Genomic DNA, 17861 nt, shown 5'->3' on the forward strand with positions numbered 1-17861 from the left:
TAAGAGAAAGATGGATTTTGTGCTGCTGAAAGCCCTTTCTGTAACTTCCTGCCTACCTAGTGCCTTCTGGGCAAAACAGGCCGTAATCCAGTCTTCTGCAGGCCTTTCACACACTACCATCCATTCTTTGTCTTAAGAGAAAACTACTCCTTCCTCTCTGCAGTCATGCCCCTCTGCTGTAACTCCTTTTAGTCACAGGATGGATTCTGGGACACAGACTCTGAGATTGCAGGCAGGATGTTAATGGATACACACCCAAGAGCCTTCTTGAACTCTGTGGAAAGCTGGGAGCTAGAATGAGTCTTCAGAGTTGTCCTTAGTGGGGCTGACATGGCTGAGTCTTTATACACTTTCCGTTTATCAGTTGATAGGTGGGCTGTCCTAGGAGGGTTGTGACCTTAGGTGACATGCCTGAGCAACTCAAGTAGTTCCTGAGGGGACTCAGGGGTAACTTCTGCTCATGACCGTTGGAGAAACAAGCCCCTTCCTTAAAGGAGAATCCTGGTAGTACATCTTCGTGTCTATCCCACCTTCTTTGCCCCATTAACTCCTGGTCATTTTTTTTAAAATGAGTGCTCAAAGACATTTCTTTTCTTCTTTTTTCCTTTTAAAAATAGCTGTATACATCCCCCCCCACACACACACAGTTATTTAAACTATAAATAACTCTCGGGGCAATGAGCTCTGAGGGTGGGGGACTTTTTTTTTTTTTTGCTTCAAAACTCACCTTAGGAGCAGCTCAGTGTCTCACTGTGTGTGTGTGCTTAGCCGCTCAGTCATATCTGACACTTTGTGACTGCGTGGACTGGGGCCCGCTAGGTTCCTCTGTCCATGGGATTATCCCTGCAAGAATACTGGAGTGGGTTGCCATTTCTTCCTCCAGGGGATCTTGCCAATCCAAGGATCGAACCACATTTCCTGCATTACTGGCAGATTCTTTACCCACTGAACCACCATGGAAACCTTGTCTGACTGAGGTTGATCCTTAATATGTTGTAGCCACGCGTCCCAGAAAACAAACTCACTCAGAAGGACAATGCAGATAGTGGAGTGCAGTTTATTACACCAGCAGGCCCAAGGCAGAGTCTCCTCTTAGACAAGGACCTTATATACCCTAAGCATATATGTTCAAACCCACTTCCCCAAAATTCCCTGAAACTAGTCTGAACAAAGGAAAAAGAAAGATACAATCAAAGTTAACCCCTGATTCATACGCCTTAAGCCTAGGTAGTTAACAGTGGACAATTATCAATAGGCTTGTGGTCATACCCCAATAAGCATAATAGAATGTATGATTCTATTGGTTACACAGATAATTAGGGTTTAGGGTATTCCTGCAGGCGATGGAAAGCCCTGGGGCTCTTCCTTCTGGGGGCCTGGTTTTCCGGTTGGTATGTGGTTTCCATAGATACTGGGCATATAGCTCAAAGTCCACAGTCCATCCCAAGATGGAGTCCTGCTTTTAAGATAGAGCCTGTTCTGCTTCCTACTTAAAATACAGATTTCTTGGGAACTGTCTTTTATGTAGGAATATAAGAAAACGGCAACCCACTCCAGTATTCTTGCCTGGAAAATCCCATGGACGGAGGAGCCTGGTGGGCTGCAGCCCATGGGGTCACTGAGGGTCGGACATGACTGAGCGACTTCACTTTCACTTTCCACTTTCACGCATTGGAGAAGGCAATGGCAACCCACTCCAGTGTTCTTGCCTGGAGAATCCCAGGGACGGGGGAGCCTGGTGGGCTGCTGTCTATGGGGTTGCACAGAGTCGGACACGACTGAAGTGACACAGCAGCAGCAGCATAAGAACTGTTACCTCACATTGCCCTTCATAATTCTTTTTTCTCAGCAACATTTGCACCCAGGTAGAAGCAACAGCAATGAGGCTGAGGCTGATAAGCTGAATTAGTGACATAACGATGCTAACGGAGCTTTGGATTGAATACTCTGTCGTCCTTTAACATTATGTGCATAGAGGGCAGTCTGGCCAAGGATTTCACAAATGAATCCCATTCATCATGGGAGGGCTGCCTGATCAGTGCGAATCCATCACAGCTCCTGAGCCAGTATATGCTATCCCGACCCTGGTTCAGCACAGGATTCATCCAACGGTCTCTGTACATGGAGGCTGCGTATTTTATAACTTGAAAATATGATGAGGAAAATGACATATCTTACATAACTATTTGACCTATTTATTCACTAAGTAACTGGCTAAATAAGCAGGTCAGGAAGGAATTAAGAAAACTGGATAATCCACCCCTACATAATAGATTTAGCTATCAAGGGATGGTGACAAACGTATGTAGAGATTTCACATCTTCACATCGTTACCACATTTACAAAACATCATCTTAAATCCTTTTCAAGTATTTTAAAGTTCGATTTAATAGTCTATCCTAAAATTTGCTTTGAATCTTTCATAAAAGGATGACTAACACTGGAGATGTTAAAATATGTATTTTCCCCAAAGGCATTTGTTAACTTCTGCATGGATGAAGAAGCAAAATAAAATGTCATATTTAGAATACACAATAAATATTCATCACCTGATCAAATGTTGGTAGTCTATGAACCTTACACTTGCTGAAAGGGAAGCCCTTGGTGGTAAAACAAATCACATTTACTTATATGCTTCCTTTAAGTATGTGATAAGGGGCCTGGCTTATATTAAAGAAGTAGCCTGGTAATTATTCCTTTAACAGAATATGTAGACGGTCTGTCCCATAATGAGGTGTCAACTGCATCCTGGAAACCTAGAAAATGGATTTCTGCGTCAGCTGAGTTAGAAGAATGACAGTTGGAAATACAATCAGCTGCTGAATGGCATTTGCACCTGCACAGAGCCAAGGAGAGAATCAAATGGACAGAAACCAATTCATAAAAAGAAAACCGAATCTGGTCTTTTCCTCCTTCTCCTGCAGTTTTGGTTTCTGCTCCCTTTCAGGGAGCCGGGTGGGAGGGGCCCAGCCAATGCCACCACATGACCTCCGACCCCCTCTCAGGACCCAGGGGTCCCGCGCACCTGCTGGCGCACTCCCGGCCGCCTTCCCTTCCCTGCTCGCTCGGAGGCTGCCTGCTGGTGGCAGAGTCGCTTCTCTCCTGCAGCCTCTGCCTTCCTCACCACGCTCTTGCTGGGGTCCCTGCCGGCCCTCGATTCTGTCCTCGCTGCTGCCAGGCTGATGAAGAAGTGGCAGGGCTGCTGCAGGCCCCTTTTGGACTTCCTAGAAGACGTTACAGCAGCCCTCATCTCCTTCACCATCTCCATCACGCCTGTTTCGAAATAACTGGGACAGGCCCCGGCGTTGGGTTTTCTTGGCCATCATGCTGTTTGCTCTTGACTTCAACCTTATCTTTTGCAACATGGCCGAATTTCTTAAACCAGGGGATGCTGCAGAGATGACCACAGCCGACAAGGCAGAAGTAGAGAATTCTGAGGGTGACTCTGGAGGTGGTCTGGGAACTGTGTGTTGGGAAGGAGGCTATGACTTCTCAGAGGAGCAGTGGCAGTTGCTGATGGAGCCAGCCTCCTGACCACCCGGCGGTGAGGGGGAGGGGGGTGGCGGCGGGGCGGGGTGGCGGCAGGTGTTCCTGAGCCCAGCACACAAGACTGTATCCTTTGACTTAGCACCATCTAACTTCTCTGCGCGTGTGAGCATCTTGAGTGTTTGACCACGTCTGTTTCATTGACCTGAAGCCCTTTCACTTCCCTGTCCAAAACAAGCACAAAGGGACTCCTTACCCACCCTTCGTGGGAAGGATTTCATGCTGCCAGCAGAGGGGCAAATAAGGCAGAAACCAACCCAAGGCCAACCTGTTGGGCCCCAGTCATTTTTGTCTGCAGTTGGTGCTCTGGTTCATGCCAGACACTTTGTTGAGAATGATCTTTCAAGATTCTTTTGTTCAAGGAGCACCAGCTCCCTGTGCATTCTCAAGGCAGGGAGAAAACTGACCTTTGTCCTGTCTTCTAGGAGTGGGTGAATCTGGGTGCCCATAACTGGCCAAGCCTTCATCGTGGCAGGGTTTCCTGATCAGTGTAAATCCATCACCACTGCTGAGCTAGTTAGGTTTAAGTTTGTGTGCTTCTTATTCATACATTTTCTTATGAAAATTTCTTTCCACACATAGGTCAAAAATGTAATGAAAAATATCATGGCTGGATTGCAACAAACCAACAGTGAGAAGATACTCCTGAGCTGGGTCCGACAATCAACTCGTAATTATCCACAGGTTAATGTCATTAACTTCACCACCAGCTGGTCTGATGGTTTGGCTTTGAATGCGCTCATCCACAGTCATAGGTAAGGAGATTTCTGAGACACTGAATAATTTTTTGTAAGTATTAATTTAGAGACTGATATATTTTTGTCCAGGCTGGTTCCAGATCATTTCCCACAATGCAATGTAATTTTATGTTGACCATATTGATCTATCCATCCATTGGGATCCTCTGAATAAGAATATTCTGGTTTTTAAGTGATATATCACTTAGTTGTCGAAATATTAAAACTATCAGAGCATGTATGTGATTATGATGGAGGAGGGGATCAGCACCTTTGAAATTGAGACTGCCAGAAAATCAAGGTTACATTCTAACTTTGCCAAGAATAGAGTTGCTCTTTCTGTACAAATAATGTGTTAATATGAGAGTCAACTCTAGCATTAAAAATAGTTGCAGATCTTATGTGAGTGGCTACAGTATAATCAATTACCATCATCAGATTAATAATGTGAAAAAGAAACATTTCTCCTGTCAGATACACACTTAGATAGCAAAAACTATAAGGCTGTGCTGCGTGTGTGTGTGTGTGTGTGTATGTAGATATAGGTAGATATATATATATAAAATATACATTTTGGGGTTAGAAAAGGTTCTGAGCATCTTAGCAACCAAGGCAAAGAGCAGACCACAATTAATTCTGTGACTCAGGGCTCAGAATAACAAAAGAAACAACTGCTTTGTAACAGCAAAGCAATTCCTGTAAAGTATCAGAGAGAGTTGTTCTGTCGGTCTTATAAGAGGAACTCAGTGTGACATAGTGAACCAAATGTCCTTAACTGTATTCACGTTATTATATTTTCTAAGATAGCAAAATAGTTGTTTGCTTTTTCTTATATAAAGGAGATCAGTAAGTGAATTAATAACAGTTCAAGAAAAAGCAAAACAACACGGTAAATATATGCATTATATATAATGAATGCATTAATATACATTCTATGTATAATACATTATCTGTAAGGAACATCTGCTTTGGTTTTCTCATTCCCCATTTCTTTTCCCCAGCCCAATCCCCAGGGTCAAATGCTTGCCTTATTAACTGTGTTTGAAATGCCACTGGTCTGCATCTTCCCTGATTTTCAATGCAGTTTATCTTTTCTCACTTTGATCTTACTCTTCTCGACGGGTCTTCTCTACCATTTTCCTGTGCCAATCTTGCTTCTAGAAATGTCCAGAATATAAATTTTCTTTCTGGTTTACTAATCCGGGAGCAAACACTCTCTAAATAAGCATCTTTGTCAGGTGTCTTGCTCCAGCTGGGTTTAATTAACCCCATCCAGACTGAGTTTCCAGGTGAATGACTCAGCAACCTGATTTTGGAAAGAAGGCAGGCTCACTCTCAGTTGGCATGTTAAACAACGTTAAAACGTTGTTTTCCCCAACATGTGACACGAAGAAAAATATTCCACAGGCTCAGTAAAGCCAGATGAGAGGGGATAGAGACGTTCATTCTGCATTATAAGGCAGTATTCATTTATGCAGCCACATGCATCACGGTAAGGGCCAGAACATATTGATCTTGCTGTTCATGTACATATTTGCAGATGAACAGAAATATTGAGGATCAGGTTATGTGGTCCTTGTTGGCTTGTTAACATTTCCTTTTCAAGTGGACCACTTCAGTCCTGCCAGCATGTTCACAGACTACATTTGTTAATATTTTATTTCATGATTTCTGAATATAGTTCTAAGTAATGCAGTAAACATATCTAGGTTTCCCTCCCTGTCCCTGACCTACTCTTTGCCTCTCCAAATATCTCCATTGATATATTCTTCTATCATATTGAATGAATCATCCGTAACTCCTTTTTTATACATAACATGGTTACTTCTCAAAAGGTTTCTCAAAGTTGCTAATACTCTTTCTTGAATCATCTTTGTCTTCTTTTTGTCTCTGACAGATGTTCATATTATTTATCTAAAGAGAAAGAAAATGGTTGAACTTTTTGTTCCAGGATGGTTGTCATTGGAACACAGGAATGTCATGAGGTGTCCTGATTTCAATAATTGAGAGATTATGTAGAACAAAGGCATGAACTTAATAAAGAGCATAGGAATTGACAAAGAGCCTTGCCAAAGATCAGGCTGTTAGTGGTTTTATTTTTCTTTAAGGCTAAATTTTCTCTTAATATGTAAGGAATTAAAAGTATTAAATTAAAAGACAGAGTTCACTAAAGTGCAGTTAAAAGAAAGCCAGATTCTACTTTGTGGGAAAAACAACCAAATGATAATTAACTCAGCTGGTAAAGAATCCATATGCAATACAGGAGACCCCAGTTTGATTCCTGGGTTGGGAAGATCCACTGGAGAAAGGATAGGCTACCCACTCCATTATTCTTGGGCTTCCTTGGTGGCTCAGATGGTAAAGAATCTGCCTGCAATGCTGATGACCTGGGTTTGATCCCCCAAAATGTTGGGAAGATCCCCTGGAGAAGGGAACAGCTACCCACTCCAGTATTCTTGCCTGGAGAATTCCATGGACAGAGGAGCCTAACAGGCTACAGTCCATGGGGTCTCAAATAGACACAACTGAGCGACTTTCACAAGACATAAGACATGCTCAAAATATGCAAATAAATTGCCCTAAGCATACAGTTGCAATAAAATTTTCTTTCTAATTTCTTAATTTATTCCCATAGAAGTAACATAGCACATGATTTAAAAACAGTTAGACATTAGAGAGGGAGGAAAAGGACAGAAAGAAATAAAATATATCTTCCTGACCCCAGTCCTACTCCATCACACTCTACTTGCTAGTGGTTACTGTTGGCAACTTCTATTATTCTCTCTGATGGTTTTCATAATTATAAATATTTTATTTCTTGATTAATTCATTTCTGACAGTAGGTGGATTTATTCCTTAATGTGAAGCCCACACATCTTACATCTCACCCCCATCTATTTCTTGATTTCATTACTATGTTATAATCATTTTATTCTTACAGTTGTTGCCTGTGTGACTTTGAATGACAGTTGTATACCTATTTTCATCAAGTTTAGACAAGGTCTGTTCACCTGAAAAGAAAGATGAGGAAATTATCATCCTTATATATACTTCCTCCTCTTCTCTTCCACCTTCTATTCTATTATTCTATTATTATTCTTGCATCAACAGTATTATAAATTTATATCTGTTCTATACGTTTGGGCTTGAATCTATAAATTGAAAATGTTTTCCTGTTATTTTATAAGTATAATTAAGCTTAAAACAAAGTAATAGAAGTTAGTGTTTTGAAGCAATTATTACTGTGTAGGCACTGTTCTCTGGACAATGGCCCATCTGTTTCTCATGACTTACATACTATCGTTGTCCCCATTTTGCAAATTGGGAAACTGAGGCACAGGGAGGTTATGTGATTTATCTAAGACCATTTGACTGTCACCCAAAATAGAAAGATAAAAGGAGGCAATCTCAAACGATCAGAAATTGAGTTTATTCAGGAATAACAGAGGAATTGCAATTTGGGAAACTTGCTATAGTGAGATACAGGTGAGTCTTTTGGGAGTTTGGGGCAGACTGTGTGTATGGGCAAGGATCGCAAAGAGGGAACAGTCCAGCTGGAGTGCAGGCAGTAAGTTCATTGCCTTAAGGAAGGGAAGAGATTCTGAGTGGATATTCATTGGTTGGGAGATAAGGCTTGATTTCTGTAAAACAGGCATTTATAGAATACTAGGCTCTCAGTTCTAACATTACATTCTTCTTAAGGCACGTGTGTGGAATTCTCCATTTTGTATCCTCTGGTTCCACTTTTGATTGAAATATTTTCACAGTTAATATGTGGTAGAGCCCAAATTGTGGATTCATAGAGAACTCCACTAGGCTATGCTATCTCATTCAGTATGTCAGTTTTCTCAGAAGACTGGCGATCCTTGATTGCACATTCTTATTTATGAGTTACAGTCTAGGTTAGCACGGGATAGTATATGGCTTTCCTCTTCAGTTGGTTAGTTTTACAATTCTTTATGCACTTGAAAATCACAGTTATTTAAAGTGTTAATAAATGGTGTATTTTAATGATATAAAACATTTTGTTAGATTGATTTTAGTGCCAGAAGAGACCTCAAAGACCATTTGGAACATCATTGCCTTCTTTTTGAAATGAAAACACTGAAGCTCAAATAGATTATATGGCTCAGATAACTCCTCATCCAGGTGATGAGTTACTGGCTAGGGAGAAAGGGGGAGAAGATGAAGGGAAAAGGGCTTAAATGTGGAAGCAATATTTTTTTTAAAATCATACTCATTTAACCGTGTTTACTGTGCTGTAGATGAGAAACTAGTTTCCCACACTCTCCCACCTATATTCTTTTCCACTTCCCTTGCTGAGAGATGGAGAAATGAAGATGGGGCAGAGGTTGCATAGTGAAGTTAAAACTTTCTCCAAATAGTCTAGGATTTAATTTTTTTTCATACAGTCACACGACTAGAAACAGCTCCATGTCTGTGTGTGTGTGTGTGTGTGTGTGTGTGTGTTTGTGTGTATATACATTTTAGGTTCTAAGAGGTTGTTGTTCATTTTAGGTAATCTGGAGTGTACAGAGGAGACTATATTTACTAAGAAGTACACAAAAGCCTGGTAAATTAAACAGGATAGGAGCAAGTAGAGAAAAAAAGAGTCACAGGAGAAATAAAGTTGTATGTTTATTTTGAATTCTGCTTTTAGAAAAATAGCAGCTAAGCCTTTCCTTATAGCATCCTCTCTGCAGAGCATGAATTCTTAAGCAGGAGTCTATTGACAGACCCCAAAGTCCTAAAATTCTTTGTAATTCTATCTAGAGATTGTCACACAAAGTAAAGTAAGTCAGAAAGAGAAAAGTAAATATCATATATTAATGCATATATGTGGAATTTGAAAAAATTGGTACAGATGATATTCTTTGCAAAGCAGAAAAAGAGACACAGACATAGAGAACAAACATGTGGATACCAAGGGGGAACAAAGGGGTGTTGGCATGATTTGGGAGATTGAAATTGACATATATATACTATGTATAGTCACTATGTATAAAATAGACAGCTAGTTGGAAGCTGTTGTATAGCATAAGGAACTCTACTCAGTGCTCTGTGGTGACATAAATAGGAAGGAAATCGAAAAGGGAGGATGTACATGTATATGTGTGGCTGATTCACTTTGCTGTACAGCAGAAACTAACACAACATTGTAAACCAACTACACTACAATAAAAATTAAAAAAATAAAGATATGGATAGGTATTTTGTCTAGGTAGATGTTTCATAGAACTCATCAGATTCTCAAAGGTATCTGTGATCCAGGAAAGATGATGAAGCACTTAATAATTGGTTTCCAATGTTGTTGGGATAAATTGTAATTCCTTACCAGCCAAGGCCTTTTGCAAACTCACCCCAATCCCTACTCCTAACCCTATCTCCCACCACTTGATACTGGAAATCTCCCAGTGGAGCCAGGCCCGTGAGGGCTTGAGTGACTGTCACCTTCTGTTCTTTCCTTCCCTAAGAGCAATGATTCTCTAATAACCACACAATTTAAAATTCTATTCTCAAGCACTTTTCATAAGTCTAAGCCCAAATCACCATTTAAGACTCCCTTAAGCCTCAGAAAAAACTTTATATTTTTCCTTCAGATTTTAGAAAACCTTATAAATTACTATCTGCATTTATCACACTTAAAATGTATTTATTTATGATGTACACATTTTTCCTCAATATAGTTAAAGTCATTATAGATAAGAACTGCCTCTTACATGAATTGGTATTGCTCTGTTACCAAGGAAAATGATAATCATATAGTATGTTCTCAACCATTCTCTGGTGAAGTCAGTAAATACTTATTGAGCCCTTCCTGTGTGTCAGGCTGGATTTCTTGAAGTGAACACACCTGGCAGAAATTATTTTACATTCAAGTGCAGAAATAGATAAATAAGATGAACTAAATGTACAATATGTTGAGTGCTAAGGAGAAAAGTATAAAGCCACTAATAGGTGCCCAATATGCTACTGGAGATCAGTGGAGAAATAACTCCAGAAAGAATGAAGGGATGGAGCCAAAGCAAAAACAACACCCAGTTGTGAATGGGACTGGTGATACAAGCAAGATTCGATGCTGTAAAGAGGAACCTGGAATGTTAGGAATTGCATAGGAACCTGGAATGTTAGGTCCATGAATCAAGGCAAATTGGAGGTGCTCAAACAGGAGATGGCAAGAGTGAACATCGACATTCTAGAAATCAGTGAACTAAGATGGACTGGAATGGGTGAATTTAACTCAGATGACCATTATATCTACTATTGTGGGCAGGAATCCTTTAGAAGAAATGGAGTAGCCATCATAGTCAACAAAAGAGTCTGAAATGTAGTATTTAGATGCAATCTCAAAAACGACAGAACGAACTCTGTTCGTTTCCAAGGCAAACCATTAAATATCATGATAATTCAAGTCTATGCCCTGACCAGTAACGCCAAAGAAGCTGAAGTTGAACAGTTCTATGAAGACCTACAAGACCTTCTAGAACTAACACCCAAAAAGATGTCCTTTTCATTATAGGGGACTGGAATGCAAAAGTAGGAAGCCAAGAAACACCTGGAGTAACAGGTAAATTTGGCCTTGGAGTACAGAATGAAGCAGGGCAAAGGCTAATAGAGTTCTGCCAAGAGAATGCACTGGTCATAGCAAACACCCTCTTCCAACAACACAAGAGAAGACTCTACACATGGACATCACCAGATGGTCAACACCAAAATAGGATTGATTATATTCTTTGCAGCCAAAGATAGAGAAGCTCTATACAGTCAGCAAAAACAAGACTGTGAGCTGACTGTGGCTTGGATCATGAACTGCTTATTGCCAAATTCAGACTGAAATTGAAGAAAGTGGAGAAAACCACTAGACCATTCAGGTATGATGTAAATCAAATCCCTTATGACTATAGAGTGGATTGAGAAATAGATTTAAGGGACTAGATCTGATAGAGTGCCTGATGAAATATGGATGGAGGTTTATGACATTGTACAGGAGACAGGAATCAAGGCCATCCCCAAGAAAAAGAAATGAAAAAAGCAAAATGGCTGTCTGAGGAAGTCTTCCAAATAGCTGTGAAAAGACGGGAAGTGAAAAGCAAAGGAGAAAAGGAAAGATATACCCATTTGAATGCAGAGTTCCAAAGAATAGCAAGGAGAGATAAGACAGCCTTCCTCAGCGATCAATGCAAAGAAATAGAGGAAAAAAATAGATTGGGAAAGACTAGAGATCTCTTCAAGAAAATTAGAGATACCAAGGGAACATTTCATGCAAAGATGGGCTCAACACAGGAAAGAAACGGTAGGGACCTAACAGAAGCAGAAAATATTAAGAAGAGGTGGCAAGAATACACTGAAGAACTGTACAAAAAGATCTTCATGACCCAGATAATCACCATGGTGTGATCACTCACCTAGAGCCAGACATCCTGGAATATGAAGTCAAGTGGCCCTTAGGAAGCATCACTACGAACAAAGCTAGTTGAGGTGATGGAATTCCAGTTGAGCTGTTTCAAATCCTGAAAGATGACGCTGTGAAAGTGCTGCACTCAGTATGCCAACAAATATGGAAATCTCAGCAGTGGCCAGAGGACTGGAAAGGGTCAGTTTTCATTCCAATCCCAAAGAAAGACAATGCCAAAGAATGGTCAAACTACTGCACAGTTGCATCCATCTCACCCATTAGTAAAGTAATGCTTAAAATTCTGCAAGCCAGGCTTCAGCAATACATGAACCATGACCTTACAGATGTTCAAGCTGTTTTTACAAAAGGCAGAGGAACCAGAGATCAAATTGCCAACATCTGCTGGATCATCGAAAAAGCAAGAGAGTTCCAGAAAAACATCTATTTCTGCTTTATTGACAATGCCAAAGCCTTTGTGTGGGTTATAATAAACTGTGGAAAATTCTGAAAACGATAGGCAAACCAGAGCACCTGACCTGCCTCTTGAGAAACCTATATGCAGGTCAGGAAGCAACAGTTAGAACTGGACATGGAAAAACAGACTGGTTCCAAATAGGAAAAGGAGGACGTCAAGGCTGTATATTGTCACCCTGCTTAGTTAACTTCTATGCAGAGTATATCATGAGAAACGCTGGGCTGGAAGAAGCACAAGCTGGAATCAAGAATGCTGGGTGAAATATCAATAACCTCAGATATGCAGATGACACCACCCTATGGCAGAAAGTGAAGAGGAGCTAAAAAGTCTCTTGATGTAAGTGAAAGAGGAGAGTGAAAAAGTTGGCTTAAAGCTCAACATTCAGAAAACAAAGGTCATGGCATCTGGTCCCATCACTTCATGGGAAGTAGATGGGGAAACAGTGAAAACAGTGTCAGACTATTTTTTTGGCCTCCAAAATCACTGCAGATGGTGATTACAGCCATGAAATTAAAAGACACTCCTTGGAAGGAAAGTTATGACCAACCTAGATAGTATATTCAAAAGCAGAGACATTACTTTGCCAACAAAGGTCCGTCTAGTTAAGGCTATGGTTTTCCTGTGGTCATGTATGGATGTGAGAGTTGGACTATGAAGACAGCTGAGCACCGAAGAATTGATGCTTTTGAACTGTGGTGTTGGAGAAGACTCTTGAGAGTCCCTTGGACTGCAAGGAGATCCAACCAGTCCAAATTAAAGGAGATCAGCCCTGGGATTTCTTTGGAAGGAATGATGCTAAAGCTGAAACTCCAGTACTTTGGCCACCTCATATGAAGAGTTGATCCATTGGAAAAGACTCTGATGCTGGGAGGAATTGGGGGCAGGAGGAGAAGGGAATGACAGAGGATGAGATCGCTGGATGGCATCACCAACTCGATATACATGAGTTTGGTTAAACTCCAGGAGTTGGTGATGGACAGGGAGTTGCGATTCATGGGGTCGCAAAGAGTTGGGCACGAATGAGCGACTGAGCGACTGAAGTGAACTGAAAGAGGAATAGGAAATGATTCCATGTATGCTTGTTTTGGGGGCAGGCAATTTTATATGGATGAAGGGCAGGGAAGAACTCATCAACGTGACTGTCGAGTAAAGACCCAAAGGAAGTGGAGGAGTGAGCCATGTCACTGTCTAGGGGAATAGAATTCCAGGCATAGGGAACAGCAAGTGCATATGCAGGAAATGATCTAGCCTGTCTGAGGAACATGAGGAAGGAGGCAAGAAATAAAATCAGAGAGTTAATGGGGAGCCAGACCATGTAGGGTCTTGTAGGTCACAGTTAAATCAATGAAGTTTACTTCCCCAATAGGAGGGATTTGAGAAGGTTATAATGAAACATTTTACCAGATCACTGCAACAACTCTGCTGAGAACAGATTAACAAGGGCGAGGGTGGGAAGAGGGAAGCAGTTAGAAAGCTAATGGAGTGATCTGTGCAGGCTACGAGGGGGGTTTGGATTACCGTAGTAGCAGTGAGGATAGTGTGAAGTGGCCAAATGCTGGATATATTTCCAACTAAGTGTTCTGTGAGGGTGAAAGAGTCACCAAAGATGACCCCAAGTTTCTCTTGAGCATCACAAGTTTGACCTTGTTATTGATTGTTGAGGAAGGGAGAACTATAAGACAAGTAGGTGAGGTGGGGTATTGTGATGGGGATGAATATTAGGTTACTTTTGAATGCTTCAGTCTTGCCATGACTCTCAGTAGAGATACTGAGTAAGCAGATGGATCTAGAGTCTGAAGTTCAGGCAAGAGATCTGGGCAGGGCTTATAGAATTAGAAAAGTGAAGTCGCTCAGTCATGCCAACTCTTTGTGACCCCATGGACAGTAGTCTGCACCAAGCTCCTCCGTCCATGAGATTTTCAAGGCAAGAGTACTGGAGTAGGTTGCCATTTCCTTCTCCAGGGAAGATACCAACAAATGGCTGGTCTTTAAATCCATGAGATTGGATGAGATGAACACATTTTTGTTGCTTGGATAAGATAGAATCAATTCTACTTTGTTTTCTTCTGGATCTTCTATTATAATTGTGCCTGGTTTGAATGAGAACTGTCATTGAAGAGTACTGAAGAGTAACACTCACCTCTTAAGGAATGTGGGTATGGGTTGTCTGTCAGTCAAAAATCAGAATTGAAGTGAATCTCATGAAACATTTTCAATCAGTTTATATTTGTCTTTATATTTGTATGTGTTTCAGGCCAGACCTGTTTGATTGGAATAGTGTGGTTGGCCAGCAGTCAGTCACACAACGACTGGAACATGCATTCAACATTGCCAAGTATCAGTTAGGCATAGAGAAACTACTGGATCCTGAAGGTTGGTACATTTCTAAACTGCTACTGTTTTTAGCGCAGTTTAAAGTTTATCATCTCAGACTTCACATTTTCAGAAACTAAGCACAAACTAGAAACTGTGCATTGTGTTTTTCTGTGTTCCAGGTGTATTTAAAATGTTCTGCCTTCCTGAAATGTATTATGAATCGTCACATATGATCTTAGTTCTCAAATTCCAGTATCTGAAACTAAAATATAAAACTTTAGAAAAAGACAGAAGCCTTTAGAAAGTGTATGCTTCACAGATGAAGTATACTATGTTTAGAGTACACTCATTCCAAATAATTATTCCAAAAGTTCATGTTTTGCTTTTTCTACCAAGAGATTTGATACACTAATTGGCTGTAATTAATTAGCTACTCAGCACTTTCATTCATATACTGTATAAAAGGCAACATGATTTACTGTTTAAATCAGGGAATCTTTTCCTGGTGCTGATCCTGTTGTAAATGGTCACTGTGCGGAAGTCCTCCATTGAATAGTTATTTGTTTTCTGCTTCTTTAGTTGATTGGGAGCACTATATTCATGGGGTCTTCCCTATAGCTCAAACAGGAAAGAATCTGCCTGCAATGCAGGAGACCCAGGTTCGATCTCTGGGTCAGGAAGATCCTCTGGAAAAGGGAATGGCAGTCCACTTCAGTATTCCTCCCTGGAGAATCCCATGGACAGAGGAGCCTGGCAGGTTACAGTCCATGGGATTGCAAAGAGTTGGACATGACTGAGCAACTAATACTACTACTACTGTATTTTTATAATATTGCACTTAAATAAATTCCATCCGTATGTTTGGTGCTACATAGTCATATCTATAAACACGTGGATTAGAGGGATAATAATTCCTGACCTCTGCTTTTCTTCTAGCCTATGAAGCACTTTTTAATCTGCCAACTTCTTTGAAATTGCAAGCTATATTTTCTTTACTGAGGCTTTACCACACTCTAAACCCAGAAGTTGGAGAAGCTGTATCAGTGGGATTGATTATCTGTGATATATTAATAATTCAAGATGATATTTGAATAGGGTTATATAATTCTTCTGTCTTGAGAATATTGAATCAATCCCCAATCAGGAGATCCTTGAGTGGTGATCATGGGTCCCATCAGGAAAAGTTCCAAAATAACTGAGAGGATAGCTTTTCACTGGTGAATTTATCATCAACCAGAATCTATTACTTACTGTTACAGACCCAGAAACCTGATTGCCTTATCTTATTCATAGCAGACCTATATATTGGTGGGTCTTATTCATGGCAGACCCATAGTGGTGGGGGAGTTAATTTTAAACAAAACAAGATTTAAAAAAACGACATAATCAAAATGGAAGCTCAGATATTATAAATGAGATATGTAACAATCACAAGAACCAGAATAATCATATCTAATTGACTCGTGTATATGGACTTTGGAAGGGAAAAGTATAGCAATGCAAATGTGTTTGTGAAGTTGGAATCAGATTAAGTACACTAGAAATGTTTCCTCTCCTTTAGATAATACATACCTCTAACCTCTTCTTATTGCTTCAATAGATGGTCAGTGTCCTTCCAGTCTTGGTTTAGCTCTAAGGGAGAAATTGTATCAATCATATTTCCTTGTCTTGCAAGATGGGAGAGGGTTACCTCACTATTAACTCCTAGTACCAATATATGTGTTTTTTCATACTCCAGTGAGGTAGAGATGCAGATATAATGAAAATATGAACTCTAGTCCCTGAGAATGAGAGCTATAGTGTGTGAACCTGAAGGATAAGCCTGTTAATAGTTTTTGTTGTTGTTGTTGTTGTTAAATCTGCATATGGTCGTTTCTTTTGTCTGAGATATATGCTCAAGTTATTCTTGTGTGTGCCCTCTCCTTTCATAAAATAGTAGGTTTAAAATAGATCTTTTCCTTGTTGAGTTATAAAATGGCTTTTGATCTCTAAGTCATCCTTTGAATAGTGAAGTAAGCGGATCCAGAATAGACATCCACATCATAATCAGAAAGTAGATTGATATGCCTATAATCAGAAAAAGGCAGTTAAATAATGTATTTTATAGCATAAAAGAGCCTGATATGCCCAATTCCATATTCCTAACTGGCAAATATGTGTGGAAATGCACATCATATAGGCTTGTAGGAACACCCTCAACACAGTGAAGAAATTACCCTCCAATTAAAAATAAATAAATTTAAAAACTGAGGGAAAAAATACCTCAAACCTGACAATTTGAAGTCAACCAAACACAGTATGAAATACAAGCTGATTAATAAAGATCAAACCACTGGTTATAGTTTCATTTTGCCAATGAACTCTTGGATCTGAAAACTTTTGCTGTTTAGGACTCCCTTCCGAGTCAAAAAGCATTCCATTTCCTAAAATGGTTTATTAAAGTTTTTTTAAATGGATTTCAATAAGGTAAAGATTAAGTATAAATCTTCACATTTTTTAGCTATCTATCAGTTCCCGCCAGTGTGTTAGGGAAATAATCAAATGTGCATTCAAAGACTTAAGTCTTAGATTGTAAGAGATACTATTCTGTCTTTGCGATTAACTAATTAGAAAATAAAAATCCTTATGATTTAGGTAATTTTTCCTTTTAATTATCATTGATATCATCTCTTGAAAATACATTGAGCTATAATTTTTAATGCATATTTGTGTATTTCCCTAACACACTGGCAGACTCATAGACTTCTTGCATGCCCTATATAGTAATTACCTTTGAGAAGTTCATATTTTTATTTAACCACATATTGGTTTTTTAGCTTATACATGATGATTTCGGCTATTCTTCAAAGCAATTTTCTTTTCATATCTAATATGCCCCTTAGGAGGCTAATGAAACATTCAGCTTTACATTTGGGAAGATATTTATTATTGGGGGATTGAAGTTACATTTGGTTTAAAGAAATACCTACCCAAAAATGTCTTTAGAATTTTAAACATATGCTTTGTTGATTGGGTTGATTTACAAATTAAACAAGTCATTGAAATATAATTTGGAGCTTTTCATATATTGTGTATATCGACTTTGGTATGCTTCGTTTGACCTTAACTGTTGTTTTGAGGCCTGAGGTTTGGCTTTAAGTGGAATTGCCTTTTAAAATGAGTAGCAATAGGTATTAGCATAACCAATTTCAAGAGCTGTTTCTGGTAGTTTAAATGTTAACATATGCAAAAATAAGTACTACTAAGGTAAAATTATTTAATACTTTATGCATCTTTATGCTCATAGATATAAAAGGTTTATCTCCTTCCAAACATATCCTATTGTGAGTCATTCGATTCACTTTCTCTTATGATCTCCCTATAAGACACACACAGTAATGCTTTGTGGGTT

General features: G+C 39.7%; 1 protein-coding gene across 1 annotated transcript in view; it reads left to right on the plus strand.

Moving 5' to 3' along the window:
- The window catches only part of DMD (dystrophin), a gene marked incomplete in the record, with an annotated part of 2117027 nt that overhangs the window by 439795 nt on the left and 1659371 nt on the right, over positions 1-17861 (plus strand). Inside the window, 2 exon segments of the mRNA XM_018043695.1 lie at positions 4129-4301; positions 14409-14527. Coding sequence (XP_017899184.1) covers positions 4129-4301; positions 14409-14527 — 292 coding nt within the window.

The sequence above is a fragment of the Capra hircus genome (assembly GCF_001704415.2).
Source record: "Capra hircus breed San Clemente chromosome X unlocalized genomic scaffold, ASM170441v1, whole genome shotgun sequence".
NCBI classification, from domain to species: domain Eukaryota; kingdom Metazoa; phylum Chordata; class Mammalia; order Artiodactyla; family Bovidae; genus Capra; species Capra hircus.